The following is a 14730-nucleotide window of genomic DNA, read 5'->3' on the forward strand; positions in this document are numbered from 1 at the left end:
GTGTTCTTGTGTCACAATAGGGCCTACCCTTCAGAAAGTGTATCATTGGCTGAAAGGTACTTTGGTTTTCTCACAGAGCATGACAGAAGGTCATTCGCACCCCCCCCAACCCCCCCGCCCACATACCTATGGCTCCTTTCAAGTGTCATCCAATTCCTTCCGCTTCACCACACCTTTGCTATGTCTCACCTGCCCCGAAAATGTTTCCTCGTTAATATAGATCCCATTCCCTTTTGAAAGTTCTTATTGAATCTGCTTCCACTGTCCGTCCAGGTCACAACTCACTGCGTTAAACATAAATAATTCGCCCCTCTCATCAGCCCTTCTTTTGCAAATTACCTTCAATCTGCGACCCTCGGGTTAACACTGCTTCTACAAGTGGAACCATTTTCTCCTCACTTACTCTATCAAAGGTCCTCATCATTTCTACATTCACCACTCTCCCCCCCCCCCCCCCCCCCCCCCAAGGACTTCAGGCGTGATCTTACCCGCCATTCACGCCACATTCCCGCTGCAGCGAGGTCGGAGAATCCGGCGCCCAGCCCAATCTCCGTTCACTGCAATGAGATGGGAAAATCTCACCAGTGGGAAAGGGTGGAACATTCCAGCCTGTGGCTTTGAGTTGTGCTCCAGTGGTTAGCACCGCTGCCTCACAGCACCAGGGACCTGAGTTCAATTCCCGGCTTGGGTCACTGTCTGTGCGGAGTCTGCACGTTCTCCCCGTGTCTGCGTGGGTTTCCTCCGGGTGCTCCGGTTTCCAGAGAGAGACGTGCTGGTTAGGTGAATTGGCCATGCTAAATTCTCCCTCAGTGTGCCCGAACAGGCGTCGGAGTGTGGCGACTAGGGGATTTTAACAGTAACTTCATTGCAGTTTTAATGTAAGCCTAATTGTGACTAATAAATAAACTTTACTTTAACTTTGATGTGAGCACAAAACCCGGGCTGGTACTCTCAGTACAGCACTGAGGGAGTGCTGCAGTGTCAGAGGTGCCGTTAGTCAGAGTCATAGAGATTTACAGCATGGAAACAGGCCCTTTGGCCCAACTTGTCCGTGCCGGCCAGTTTTTACCATTAAACTAGTCCCAATTGCCTGCATTTGACCCATGTCCCTCTGTACCCATCTTACCCATGTAACTGTCGAAATGCTATTTAAAAGATCAAATTGTACCCGTCTCTACTACTGCCTCTGGCAGCTTGTTCCAGACACTCACCACCCTCTGTGTGAAAAAATTGCCCTTTTGTATCTCTCCCCTCTCATCTTAAACCTATGCCCTCTAGTTTTAGACTCCCCTACCTTTGGGAAAAGATGTTGGCTATCTAGCTGATCTATGCCCCTCATTATTTTATAGACCTCTATAAGAAACCATAGAAACCCTACAGTGCAGAAGGAGGCCATTCGGCCCATCGAGTCTGCACCGACCACAATCCCACCCAGGCCCTACCCCCACATATTTACCCGCTAATCCCTCGAACGTACGCATCTCAGGACACTGAGGGGCAATTTTAACAAGGCCAATCAACCTAACCCGCACATCTTTGGACTGTGGGAGGAAACCGGAGCACCCGGAGGAAACCCACGCAGACACGAGGAGAATGTGCAAACTCCACACAGACAGTGACCCAAGCCGGGAATCGAACCCAGGTCCCTGGAGCTGTGAAGCAGCAGTGCTAACCACTGTGCTACCGTGCCGCCCCTCAGATCACCCCTCAGCCTCCTATGCTCCAGAGAGAAAAGACCCAATTTATCCAGCCTCTCACAGAATCACAGAATACTGCAATGCAGAAGAGGCCCTTCAGCCCATCGAGTCTGCACCGACGCATGAAAGGCCCTGACCTGCCCACCTAATCCCACTTGCCAGCACTTGGCCCATAGTCCTGAATGTTACAGCTTGCCAAGTACTCATCCTGGCAACATTCTGGTGCTGGGATGCCTCGAGGTTCCTCGATGTGAGCTGAACCAATTCCTATTGTGAAACAAACTGGACAGAGAGAAAGACAGGATCTTCCCAGCCTGGTGTCCAATCTGCTTTGACACAGCACGGATTAATCAGAGCCTTTGAACATTGCAGACACTGGGAGTATCGGGTTAAAGAGAGGACAAGGAGGCTGGGATATTTGGCAGCAGGTGCAGGTTGTGTGAAAGTGTGTGAGACAGAAACATTCCAGTCAAGGCCGATGTTCCTCCTATTCAGGTTTCACTGTGCAAGGAGGAGCGAGGGAGAGGGGGCAAAGACAGTGACGCGGCGGGGGGGGGGGGGGGGGGAGGTGTCAGGATTGAGCGAGCGGGTCATCCAGGAACTGGAACTCATTGGCTAGTGGCCATACATTTGCTCCCTCCCCCCAGTCCCCCAGCCGACACTAATGTGCGATGGGAGATCTCTCACACTGGAGGAGATTCCGATATCTGCAATAACAACGGATTGCATTAACGTAGCGCCTCCAACATAGCAACACTTCCCAAGACGTTTCACAGGAGCATGGCGAAACAACATTTGACCTCGAGCCACGTGAAGGGACCTAAAGGCAGTGGGCCATAAACATAGTCAAAGGCGTAGCCTTTAGAATCATAGAGTTTTACAGCATAGAAACAGGCCCTTCGGCCCAACTTGTCCATGCCGCCCCTTTTTTTTAACCACTAAGCAAATCCCAATTGCCCGCATTTGGCCCATATCCCTCGATAACCATCTTACCCATGTAACTGTCTGAATGGTTTTTAAAAGACAAAATTGTACCCGCCTCTACTACTGCCTCTGGCAGCTCGTTCCAGACACTCACCACCCTCTGTGTGAAACAAATTGCCCCTCTGGACCCTTTTGTATCTCTTTAAGAGTGAAGGAGGGGGGATAGGGAGGTGGAGGGACTTTAGAGAGAGTTTTAGGGAGGGAATTCCAAAACTTGGGGCCCTAACAATTGAAGTCACATTTGCCAATGGTGGAGCGATGGGAATCATAGAAACACAGAAACTAGAAGCAGGAGTAGGCCATTCGGCCCTTCGAGCCTGCTCCGCCATTCATTTCGATCATGGCTGATCATCAAATTCAATATCCTGATTCCTCCCCCTTCCCCCCATATCCCTCGATCCCTCTGGCCCCAAGAGCTATATCTAATTTCTTGTGGAAATCAGACAATGTTTTGGCCTCATCTACATTCTGTGGTAGTGAATTCCACACATTCACCACCCTCTGGGTGAAGAAATTTCTCCTCACCTCAGTTCTGAAAGGTTTACCCCTTATCCTCAAACTATGACCCCGAGTTCTGGGCTCCCCACCATTGGGAACATTCTTTCTGAATCTATCCTGTCTCACCCTGTTAGAATCGAGGATGGCCAGAATTAGAGGAGCAAAGATATCTGGATGGATTTGCAGCTGGAGAAGATTACAGAGGTGGGCGGGGGGGGGGGGGGGGGGGGGGGGGGGGGAGAGAGAGAGAGAGAGAGAGACAGCGGTGCGTTTTAAATCTGAGTTGTATGGAATAAACCTCACGTTATGATCTAATAAGGGGGTTGCGGGGATCCGTGCTGCAAAGCAGTTAATTAGATATGGAGGGGAAATGCAAATGCTCTCATTAAGAAAGAATACCTTTTTGATTCTTCCCTCGGGGCAGAGGGCAACGACAGGCTGAGATCAAAACAAATTTATTAACAAATTTTATCCAAATACAGTGGAAGGAATGAGAGGCTGTGGCAGCGAAGACTGATTGTGGGACTGGCTCGAAGCCTGACAGTGGATCAGGGTGCATGACACAACCCTCGCGTGCAGAAGCCGCTTACGCTGTTTTGTCATCCATCACCAGCCCGCTAATTTATTTGGATTTAATTGTTACAATCTTAATCCCAGGAAGCTGCGAGGTGACGTGTGTCATCATTTATACCCAGTCCCACTCTGTCACCTTCCCTCAGTGGATACTGCTCATTAACTGCAGTGCTGAGACTCCGGGGAACTGTGAGGGAAACGGGAGACGGGGAGTCAGAACGGCAAAACGGTTTGATCTTCACTCGCTGCTCAATTAGTCTTTCCGAGCTGGAGGCAGCCTTCTGAGGAAACAGATATCCGGGATTCTGCTCCTCTGACAGTGCGGCACTTCCTCAGTGCTGACCCTCTGACAGTGCTGTACTCCCTCAGCACTGACCCTCTGACAGTGCGGCACTCCCTCAGTGCTGACCCTCTGACAGAGCACCACTCCCTCAGCACTGACCCACTGACAGTGCGGCACTCCCTCAGTACTGACCCTCTGACAGAGCACCACTCCCTCAGCACTGACCCACTGACAGTACAGTACTCCCTCAGTACTGACCCTCTGACAGTGCAGCACTCCCTCAGTACTGACCCTCTGACAGTGCAGCACTCCCTCAGTACTGACCCTCTGACAGTGCAGCACTCCCTCAGTACTGACCCTCTGACAGTGCAGCACTCCCTCAGTACTGACCCTCTGACAGTGCAGCACTCCCTCAGTACTGACCCTCTGACAGTGCAGCACTCCCTCAGTACTGACCCTTTGACAGTGCGGCACTCTCTCAGCACTGACCCTCTGACAGTGCAGCACTCCCTCAGTACTGACCCTCTGACAGTGCAGCTCTCCCTCAGTACTGACCCTCTGACAGTGCAGCTCTCCCTCAGTATCGACCCTCTGACAGTGCAGCACTCCCTCAGTACTGACCCCCTGACGGTGCAGCACTCCCTCAGTACTGACCCTTTGACAGTGCGGCACTCTCTCAGCACTGACCCTCTGACAGTGCGGCACTCCCTCAGTACTGACCCTCTGACAGTGCAGCACTCCCTCAGTACTGACCCTCTGACAGTGCGGCACTCCCTCAGTACTGACCCTCTGACAGTGCAGCTCTCCCTCAGTACTGACCCTCTGACAGTGCGGCACTCCCTCAGTACTGACCCTCTGACAGTGCAGCTCTCCCTCAGTACTGACCCTCTGACAGTGCGGCACTCCCTCAGTACTGACCCTCTGACAGTGCAGCTCTCCCTCAGTACTGACCCTCTGACAGTGCAGCTCTCCCTCAGTACTGACCCTCTGACAGTGCGGCACTCCCTCAGCACTGCACTCGGATTACCAGCTGAGAATTTGTGCTGATTTCCCTGGAGTGGGACTTGGCCCATGAGCAGGAAGTCAGAGTGAATTCCTTTGCTGTTTATCTGCAGGGCTTTCGCTAATCTTCGATTGATAGCTTGTCTCACCAGACATCGCACTGGAACTTCCGGCCTTCTAACATGTTAAACTCTTGATGTGACCTGAGATTAGGAATCTCCTGTTTTGACACGATTGAACATGAGAAATTGAAAGAGTAACTTTAAAGCTCCTAGCTTCAAGGGGACCTCCTCCTCCTCCAGGATATTCTCCCAGCGTTCCCAATTATTTCATCCCTCCCCCATGGATGGGTGCACAGAATGGAGTCCGGCTGCCCCGAGGAATGTGGGAACAGGAGGAGGCCATTCAGCCCCTCCAGCCTATGCAGCCATTCAGATGGGTCAAGATTGATCTGCACCTTAACTCCATCTAGCTCCCTCGGTCCCTCACCCTTACCACACGTTTTGTCTGCTTAATATCTATCAATCCCAGTTTTCACATTTCCAATCAATCCCAAGACTTAGTAGCCGTTTGGGGGGGTGGGGGGGGGGTAGAGTGTCAAATTTCCCCAGATTCATTGACGGTTAGAGTTAAAAAGTTTTGTTGATTGGTTTCTATGATGGCAAAGCTGCATCTCAAATGCAACGTTATTTTAATATGTTTGATTATCTCCCCAGTTAGCGTCAGTGGGCCGGCACTCACATGATGGGCCGAACGGGTTTCTTCTAACCAGTATGCTTTCAGGAAAAGTCAGGCCCAGTCACCAGTGAGGCCTGGTCTTCAGCAAGTTGGGTCTGAATTGTCAGATGAGGCCATTCAGTCCCTCGAAGCTGTTCCACTATAGTTACATACAAAGAGATGAGCCAACCACAACAAAGATATTGAATTTGGGAGCTGGGGAAAGCATCACAAACTCGTGGGGCTAGGATTGGGCCATTCGGTCCCTCGGGACTGCACTGCCATTTGATAAGATCATGGCTGATCTGACTGTGGCCTGAATTCCATTTTCCTGCCTGAAGCCCTCAACTCTTGATCCTCCTTCTTCATCAAAAACATGACAAGTTCAGCCACAAAACTAAACAAATAACACCAAGAATCATAAAACCCTACAGTGCAGAAGGAGGCCATTCGGCCCATCGAGTCTGCACCAAGCACAATCCCACCCGGGCCCTATCCCCATAACCCCATGCATTTACCCTAGCTAGTCCCCCTGACACTACGGGGCAATTTAGCATGGCCAATTAACCTAACCCACACATCTTTGGAGCGTGGGAGGAAACCCACGCAGACACGAGGAGAACGTGCAGACTCCACACGGACAGTCACCCAAGCTGGGATTCGAACCCAGGTCCCTCGCACGTGAGGCAGCAGTGCTAACCCACTGGGCCACCGTGCTGCCCCAATCACCACCGGTCTGCCTGTCCCTCAAGAAGGTGAGAAGTTAAATGATGTTGCACATTCTCCCCGTGTCTGCGTGAGTTTCGTCCGGGTGCTCCGGTTTCCTCCCACAGTCTGAAAGACGTGCTGGTTAGGGTGCATTGGCCGTGCTAAATTTTCCCTCAGTGTACCTGAACAGGCGTCGGAGTGTGGCGACTGGGAGATTTTCACAGTAAATAAAAGCAAATTACTGCAGAGGCTGGAATCTGAAACCAAAAGAGAAAATGCTGGAAAATCTCAGCAGGTCTGGCAGCATCTGTAAGGAGAGAAAAAAGGCTCGAAGGGCTGAATGGCCTACTCCTGCTTCTATGAGCTTTGAGCAGCTCCCCCTCTCTGATCTCCTTTTTCTCTCCTTACAGATGCTGCCAGACCTGTTGAGATTTTCCAACATTTTCTCTTTTGATTTTCACAGTAACTTCATTGTAGTGTTAATGTAAGGCCCCCTTGTGACACTAACAAATGTAAATTAACCTGGCCTACTGTTTCGTTATGTGGCCGTGCCTCACAATGTTCCGGGGTCGCACTTTGGGATGTTTTACTGTGTTGAAAGTGGGGTACAAGTTATTGTTAGATCCACGTTGTTGGTGTATCCCAGGACGAATGAACACTTTCAGGAAGTGGCGCGGGGGGTGGGGCGGGAGGAGGAGATTAAAAGGACACAGTTACCAGCACGGACTCCGTTAATGACATCGATGGCCTGACCCCGCGACCCCGTGGCCTTCCTGTGGTTTCACTCATTGGGGAGGTGGTGGGGGGGGGGGGGGGGGGGGGGGGGGGGATGGGGGGATAGGATGTGGGGGTGGGGGTGGCAGGAGGGTGGGGGAGGGTGCTCGGCAATGGACATTAAGAGGAAATAATTCAAAGGATGCCCGTCGCTTAATGTAACGGGATCCAATGGGAAAGGGACAGAGAGCACAGCTGCTCGACAAGGAACTTTGATCAAAGCTTTGTACATTGTCCACAGTTAATGGTAACCTGCAGCTATGTTGCATTGTGTGAGCGCAGCACAAGAGGGCTCGCAGTGACAGCCCAGCGCTGATCCCTTCTCCATTTGCAAAATTACAGGATCAGATACATGTAATGAAGCCCTGGTTAATGAGATGCCTGCTCGTCTTTTCACCTACACCCAGACTCGGACTAACAAAAGCCCAAAAGTCACGAATTGTACAGCTCAGAGGCTACCCGAGCTATCTGATTACCATCTCTCTCTCTCTCTCACACACAGTAATCAAGCCTGGATTGTATTCGCTGGGTAACTCTCACGGCTGATGCCACCGATAAGGCCCTTATTTCTCTCCCTTTTCCTGTCTGTTTTGTTTGCTTTGCAGCTTGATGTAACATTCCTCCCAGGAAGGTGCTTTGATGAATATCTGCTGAAGGTGAGCTCCCAGAGTCGCGGCCTCTCGTAGCGAGGCCTGCGGGGGGAGTCAGGAGCCTAACCTCACTTGCACTGAAAGTGGTGTTTTCCAGCTTGTTGTTCCCCTCCCTCATCACTCTTTACCAGGGTCACCAACTCCTGTGAAAGAAAGAAAGGGGCGCATTGGCAGTGGGACCATGAGAGAGGGGGCTGTTAGAGGGGGCGTGGGGGGATAGGGATTGACATTGGTAAGCATGAGAGCAGGGAAGGCTGGTGGTTTTAAAGATGTGTGTATGGGGGGGTTTCTAAGACTATAATCACTGAAGGGTGAGGTGTTTGAAATGTACACCTTGTCTTGTTGGATCAAAACATTAGCGTCGCTCCGCTGGGTGACTCACTCAAACTCCCCCCCCCTCCCGGGGTCTCCCAGGATCAGTCTCCCACAGGATGTCCTGGAGTTACGGTGCGCCCAAAATGGGACAAGTTGTTAAAAGTAAGGGACAATCGGTTAAAACACAGAGCAGTTGCCCGTCTGGCTCTTTGCGTCCCAGGACGCTCTTCCCATCCACTCCATTCCACGCTCCCCCATATTCCTATTGCATCCCCCACTCTCTCCATCTTCCAACCCCCCCACCCCACCTCCCCCAGCTCAGTTACGCATTACTTGCTCCCCCTCTCCGAGCTAACCCCTCCCCAGTTACATCCTCTCCCGCTCCGGCAGCTGCAGGCTCGCAACAGAGCGATGGCCAATCCGTTTCTTAAGTTTATTTAATAATGTCACAAGTTGGCTTACATTAACACTGCAATGAAGTTACTGTGAAAATCCCCTAGTTGCCACACTCTGGCGCCTGTTCGGGTACACTGAGGGAGAATTTAGCATCTAACCTGCACGTCTTTCGGAGTGTGGGAGGAAACTGGAGCACCGGGAGGAAACCCACGCAGACACGGGGAGAATGTGCAAACTCCGCACAGACAGTGACCCAAGCCGGGAATCGAACCTGGGTCCCTGGCGCTGTGAGGCAGCAGTGCTAACCACTGTGCCACTGTGTCGCAGATTAGATGTGACTGTTGGAACAATCGAATTTGGTCCGCAAAAGCACAAATGAGAGTTTCAGCAGCAAATAACGGAAGTTGGGGCGGGGGGGGGATATTATTTGAGGTGAAGTTAGGTGGTCTTAGCAACGTCATGGATCTTTAATCCTAAGCTCATCCTGAGGTCAAATATGACACCAAGGCTGAGTTGGGGCATCCTGAGATCGTGAAAGGTGCTACATAAATGCAAATCCAGCGAAGAGAATGCAATCAATGATGTTGCAGTGAATTGTGACAGTTTATTCACACGCACCTTTTCAACGATGAATCCTCTCAAAGTCAACCAAGATTCCCCTTGTTCATTTGAGTTTGTGACAGGAACACGCTGAATGGAAATTGATATTCCAAATTTAGAAAAAGGTAATTAAATCAAATGTGGTTTGTGTAATAAGTGTACTTGACGAGGTCTGTGATATGATTAACATCACCAGTATCCTGTGTGGTGTTTAGGAGCCTGCCAGGACAGATTGAACATTTGCAAGAGATTTCAGCGCTTTCATGTTGGGTTCTGGTCCTTGCTGGTGACGTCAGCACTCCGTATACACAAAAACCTTACACCAATCATCACTCCAGTAATTAGTGAGAAGGTGCATGAATGGACACACACACAGGCCATACAGTGCCAGGACTGAATCGTTCCCTTTTATCCACTGTACACTGTATGTGTACCAAAGCTGACACTCAAGACACACAAGGAATGCACCTCTCACTCAAATTAAAATCAAACCAATTCAAACCAAATCAAACACAGGTTACCTCAATCACACAGTGATATCTTGGAACAAAATCAGAAAATCTCCTTGTTCTTCTTGAGCAGCAGGAAGCAATCAAAACGCTGTCATTATGAAAGCGAGAACCTTCTATCAAAGTCTCTGCCTTGTCCAATATCATCGCTAGAGTTGTTTCACGCTAACATATAACCCTTAAACCCACGCATCTTAACCCCGTGTGGTGCTCGAAACTCATCTCTTCACGCCGCAGGCATCGCTCCAGCTCCCAGTGAGAGATCTCTGCATACCAGAAACCAAAAGAGAAAACGCTGGAAAATCTCAGCAGGTCCGGCAGCATCTGGAAGGAGAGAAAAGAGCTGACGTTTCGAGTCCAGACGACCCTTTGTCAAAAAAGGTCTTTTCTCTCCTTACAGATGCTGCCGGGCCTGCTGAAATTTTCCAGCATTTTCTCTTGTGGTTCCAGATTCCAGCCTCCGCAGTCATTTGCTTTTATCTTGTGCAAAGCACCTCAGAGTGTGACAGCTCCAAGTCTCTATAGTCCAGCGGTGGCCCATACCAACTGCTGCCTGAGCCCCAAGTGAAGTCACAGCAACACCTTTATTGTAGAGGAACACCGCAGACTCACTTGGATAATGTATCCATGGCTGCAAATTCACTTATACATTTTTCATCACTCAGATATCAAGAGAGTAATGGACCCACAATGATCCAATAGCTTTCTGCTAGTAAGACCATAAGACCATAAGACATAGGAGCAGAATTAGGCCACTCAGCCCATCGAGTCTGCTCCGCCATTCAATCATGGCTGATTTCTTTCTCATCCCCATTCTCCTGCCTTTTTCCCATGACCCCTGATCCCCTTATTAATCAAAAGCCTATCTATCTCTGTCTTAAAGACACTCAATGACCTGGCCTCCACAGCCTTCTGCAGCAAAGAGTTCCACAGATTCTTCCCCTTCCACCATTTTAACCAATAAACTCAAAGATTAAAGTTGACATGCAAATGGTACATGCGCATTGAGATCTTGTGACTGGAGACAATATCTATTTTCCATGTTTTATGTGTTATTGACTAAACAGAAATGCAATTAGATACATCTGATACAACACACACCTCGAACCAATGCAGCTGGGCGGTTTGAGAAGTTCAATCAGCTCATCCACCCTAGAATGGCCCAACAACCCTCACGGCCTCAACACGGACACTCCAGCCCAACTCCTCACTTAACAAGGCCTCTGCCTACTTACTTGCCACCTCCAGCGAGGCGTTGTGACTGACCGCCTCTCCCAGGTAGTTCCTGGCCACGCAGACGTAGCTGCCCTCGTCGGGTTTGCTCCGGCGGCCATGCACGATGCGCAGGAAGAACAAGGATCCGCTGGGTAGCAGCATGCGGTGAGAGCGGGCGTCGTCCTTGTCCGTCTCCACCCGCTCGCCGTCCTTGTACCACTCGATGGTGGGACTGGGTCTCCCCTCGGCCTTGCAGTTCAGCGTGGCTGGTTCACCCTTGGACACGATCAGATCAGAGGGATGTTCCACAATCCGGGGCGGGAAATCCTCCTGTCGAAGACGGGATCCTGGGAGAGAGGAGAGAAAAAGAAAAGAGAACGTTAATAATATAAGATTAAACTTCATTTTGCCTGAGGATTAGGGGAGGGTGATGGCCTAGTGGTATTATCGCTTGACTATTAATCGAGAAACTCAGCCAATGTTCTGGGGACCCGGGTTCAAATCCTGCCACGGCAGTTGGTGGAATTTGAATTCAATAAAAAATAATCTGGAATTAAGAATCTACTGATGCCCATGAAACCATTGTCGATTGTCGGAAAAACCCATCTGGTTCACTAATGTCCTTTAGGAAAGGAAATCTGCCGTCCTTACCCGGTCTGGCCTACACGTGGCTCCAGAACCACGGCAATGTGGTTGATTCTCAACTGCCCTCCAAGGGCAACTAGGGATGGGCAATAAATGCTGGCCAGCCAGCGACGCCCATGTCCCACGAATTAATTTAAAAAACCTGATATCTTCTCATGTGATTGTACCCACTTCAGGTTGGGTACATGCCTGAACCTGATACGTACAACTCTACCCCATGTTGTGGTTAAAGGAGGGGGCAACACCACAGATCAGTGTTACAGTCTTGCCTGAGGTTCACAGAGTGCCAACTCCCTACTACCACAATGCCAGTCACTGTGTTTTGAGTAGGTATTTTGACATAAACTCCGATGAACGGTCATCCAGACTTGGAACGCTGGCTCTATTCTCTCTCCACAGGTGCTGTCAGACCTGCTGAGATTTTCCAGCATTTTTCTGTTTTCATGTCTTGACATCTGTAATTGGTGAGCTATTTGACTGTGGAGGCCATTAATGACTTGCACACAAATGGCAGTCATTAACTGAGGCAGCAGGGGTCACTGGAGAGTTCCACACCACCTCCATTGACCATAAGACATCGGTGCAGAATTAGGCCACTCGGCCCATCGAGTCTGCTCCACCATTCAATCATGGCTAATATTTTTCTCATCCCCATTCTCCTGCCTTTTCCCCATAACCCCTGATCCCCTTATTAATCAAGAACCTATCTATCTCTGTCTTAAAGACACTCAATGACCTGTCCTCCACAGCCTACTGCGGCAAATAGTTCCACAGATTCACCACTCTCTGAAGAAATTCCTCCTCATCTCTGTTTTAAAGGATCGTCCCTTTAGCCTGAGGTTGTGCCCTCTGGTTCTAGTTTTTCCCACGAGTGAAAACATCCTCTCCACATCCACTCTATCCAGGCCTCGCAGTACCCTGTAAGTTTCAATAAGATTCACCCTCCATTGAGGAGGCCAAGTGGCTCAAGTGGCCAGCAGTGAGGCTTTTTGGGATCAAGGACCCTGGGAGCAGAGATCCCCCCTTCTCCATCCACTCCCCCGAGAACTGCTGACCAATCAGAGACAGGAAGCTATCAATTGCTGTCAACGCCACTGGAGCAGGAGTTGATTAAGCTGACCTCAATTATCGGCAGCAGGAAGGGAAGGACATTCACATCCAGAATTAATTCAGGCAAAGGCAAGACGATGGCAGGGTCCCCACCTTCCCCCACCCCCGCCTAAAATCCCATCTCAGGAGAGGCCATTAAATCCTATCCACAAACATTGGCTAATGAAGGGAATAAACTCTTCAAATCCAATCGGAAAGAAACATAGAAGATAAGTGCAGGAGGAGGCCATTTGGCCCTTCGAGCCTGCTCCGCCATTTATTACGATCATGGCTGATCATCCAACTCAATAGCCTAATCCTGCTTTCTCCCCATAACCTTTGATCCCATTCGCCCCAAGTGCTATATCCAGCCGCCTCTTGACTACATTCAATGTTTTGGCATCAACTACTACCTGTGGTAATGAATTCCACAGGCTCACTGGGTGGAGAAATGTCTCCTCACCTCCGTCCTAAATGGTCTACCCCGAATCCTCAGACTTTGACTCATTGTTCTGGCCTCCCCCACCATCGGGATTATCCTTCCTGCATCTATCTAGGTTCGGGTGCATTGGCCATGCTAAATTCTCCCTCAGTGTGCCCGAACAGGCGCCAGACTGTGGCGACTAGGGGCTTTTCACAGTAACGTCATCGCAGTGTTAATGTGAGTCTACTTGTGACTAATAAATAAAACTTTAACCTTAAACTTCATCCTTGATCCTTGAGTGTCAGTCACCAGCCTTCACATCCCACACCCAATACTTCTGTAATTGAATTACAACATAGAACATAGAACATAGAACATTACAGCGCAGAACAGGCCCTTCGGCCCACGATGTTGCACCGACCAGTTAAAAAAAAAACTGTGACCCTCCAACCTAAACCAATTTCTTTTCGTCCATGAACCTATCTACGGATCTCTTAAACGCCCCCAAACTAGGCGCATTTACTACTGATGCTGGCAGGGCATTCCAATCCCTCACCACCCTCTGGGTAAAGAACCTACCCCTGACATCGGTTCTATAACTACCCCCCCTCAATTTAAAGCCATGCCCCCTCGTGCTGGATTTCTCCATCAGAGGAAAAAGGCTATCACTATCCACCCTATCTAAACCTCTAATCATCTTATATGTTTCAATAAGATCCCCTCTTAGCCGCCGCCTTTCCAGCGAAAACAATCCCAAATCCCTCAGCCTCTCCTCATAGGATCTCCCCTCCATACCAGGCAACATCCTGGTAAACCTCCTCTGCACCCTCTCCAAAGCCTCCACATCCTTCCTGTAATGTGGGGACCAGAACTGCACACAGTACTCCAAGTGCGGCCGCACCAGAGTTGTGTACAGTTGCAACATAACGCTACGACTCCTAAATTCAATCCCCCTACCAATAAACGCCAAGACACCATATGCCTTCTTAACAACCTTATCTACTTGATTCCCAACTTTCAGGGATCTATGCACACATATACCTAGATCCCTCTGCTCCTCCACACTATTCAAAGTCCTCCCGTTAGCCCTATACTCAACACATCTGTTATTCCTACCAAAGTGAATTACCTCACACTTCTCCGCATTAAACTCCATCCGCCACCTCTCGGCCCAACTTTGCAACCTGTCTAAGTCTTCCTGCAAACTACGACACCCTTCCTCACTGTCTACCACACCACCGACTTTGGTGTCATCAGCAAATTTGCTAATCCACCCAACTATACCCTCATCCAGATCATTAATAAATATTACAAACAGCAGTGGCCCCAAAACAGATCCCTGAGGTACACCACTTGTAACCGCACTCCATGATGAATATTTACTATCAACCACCACCCTCTGTTTCCTATCCGCTAGCCAATTCCTGATCCAATTTCCTAGATCACCCCCAATCCCATACATCTGCATTTTCTGCAGAAGCCTACCATGGTGAACCTTATCAAACGCCTTACTAAAATCCATATATACCACGTCCACTGCCCTGCCCCCATCCACCTCCTTGGTCACTTTCTCAAAAAACTCAATAAGGTTAGTAAGGCACGACCTACCTGCCACAAAACCATGCTGACTATCACCTATCAATTCATTACT

The 14730-nt window shown here is 49.7% G+C and overlaps 1 protein-coding gene across 1 annotated transcript in view; it reads right to left on the bottom strand.

Annotated features, from left to right (window-relative positions):
• Positions 1-14730, bottom strand: part of robo1 (roundabout, axon guidance receptor, homolog 1 (Drosophila)) — a 360349-nt gene that overhangs the window by 272369 nt on the left and 73250 nt on the right. The window contains exon 2 of the mRNA XM_078233066.1: positions 10942-11268. Within this exon, the coding sequence (XP_078089192.1) occupies positions 10942-11268 (327 nt within the window). The remainder of the gene's footprint in view (positions 1-10941; positions 11269-14730) is intronic.

Source organism: Mustelus asterias, chromosome 17 (assembly GCF_964213995.1).
Source record: "Mustelus asterias chromosome 17, sMusAst1.hap1.1, whole genome shotgun sequence".
NCBI classification, from domain to species: domain Eukaryota; kingdom Metazoa; phylum Chordata; class Chondrichthyes; order Carcharhiniformes; family Triakidae; genus Mustelus; species Mustelus asterias.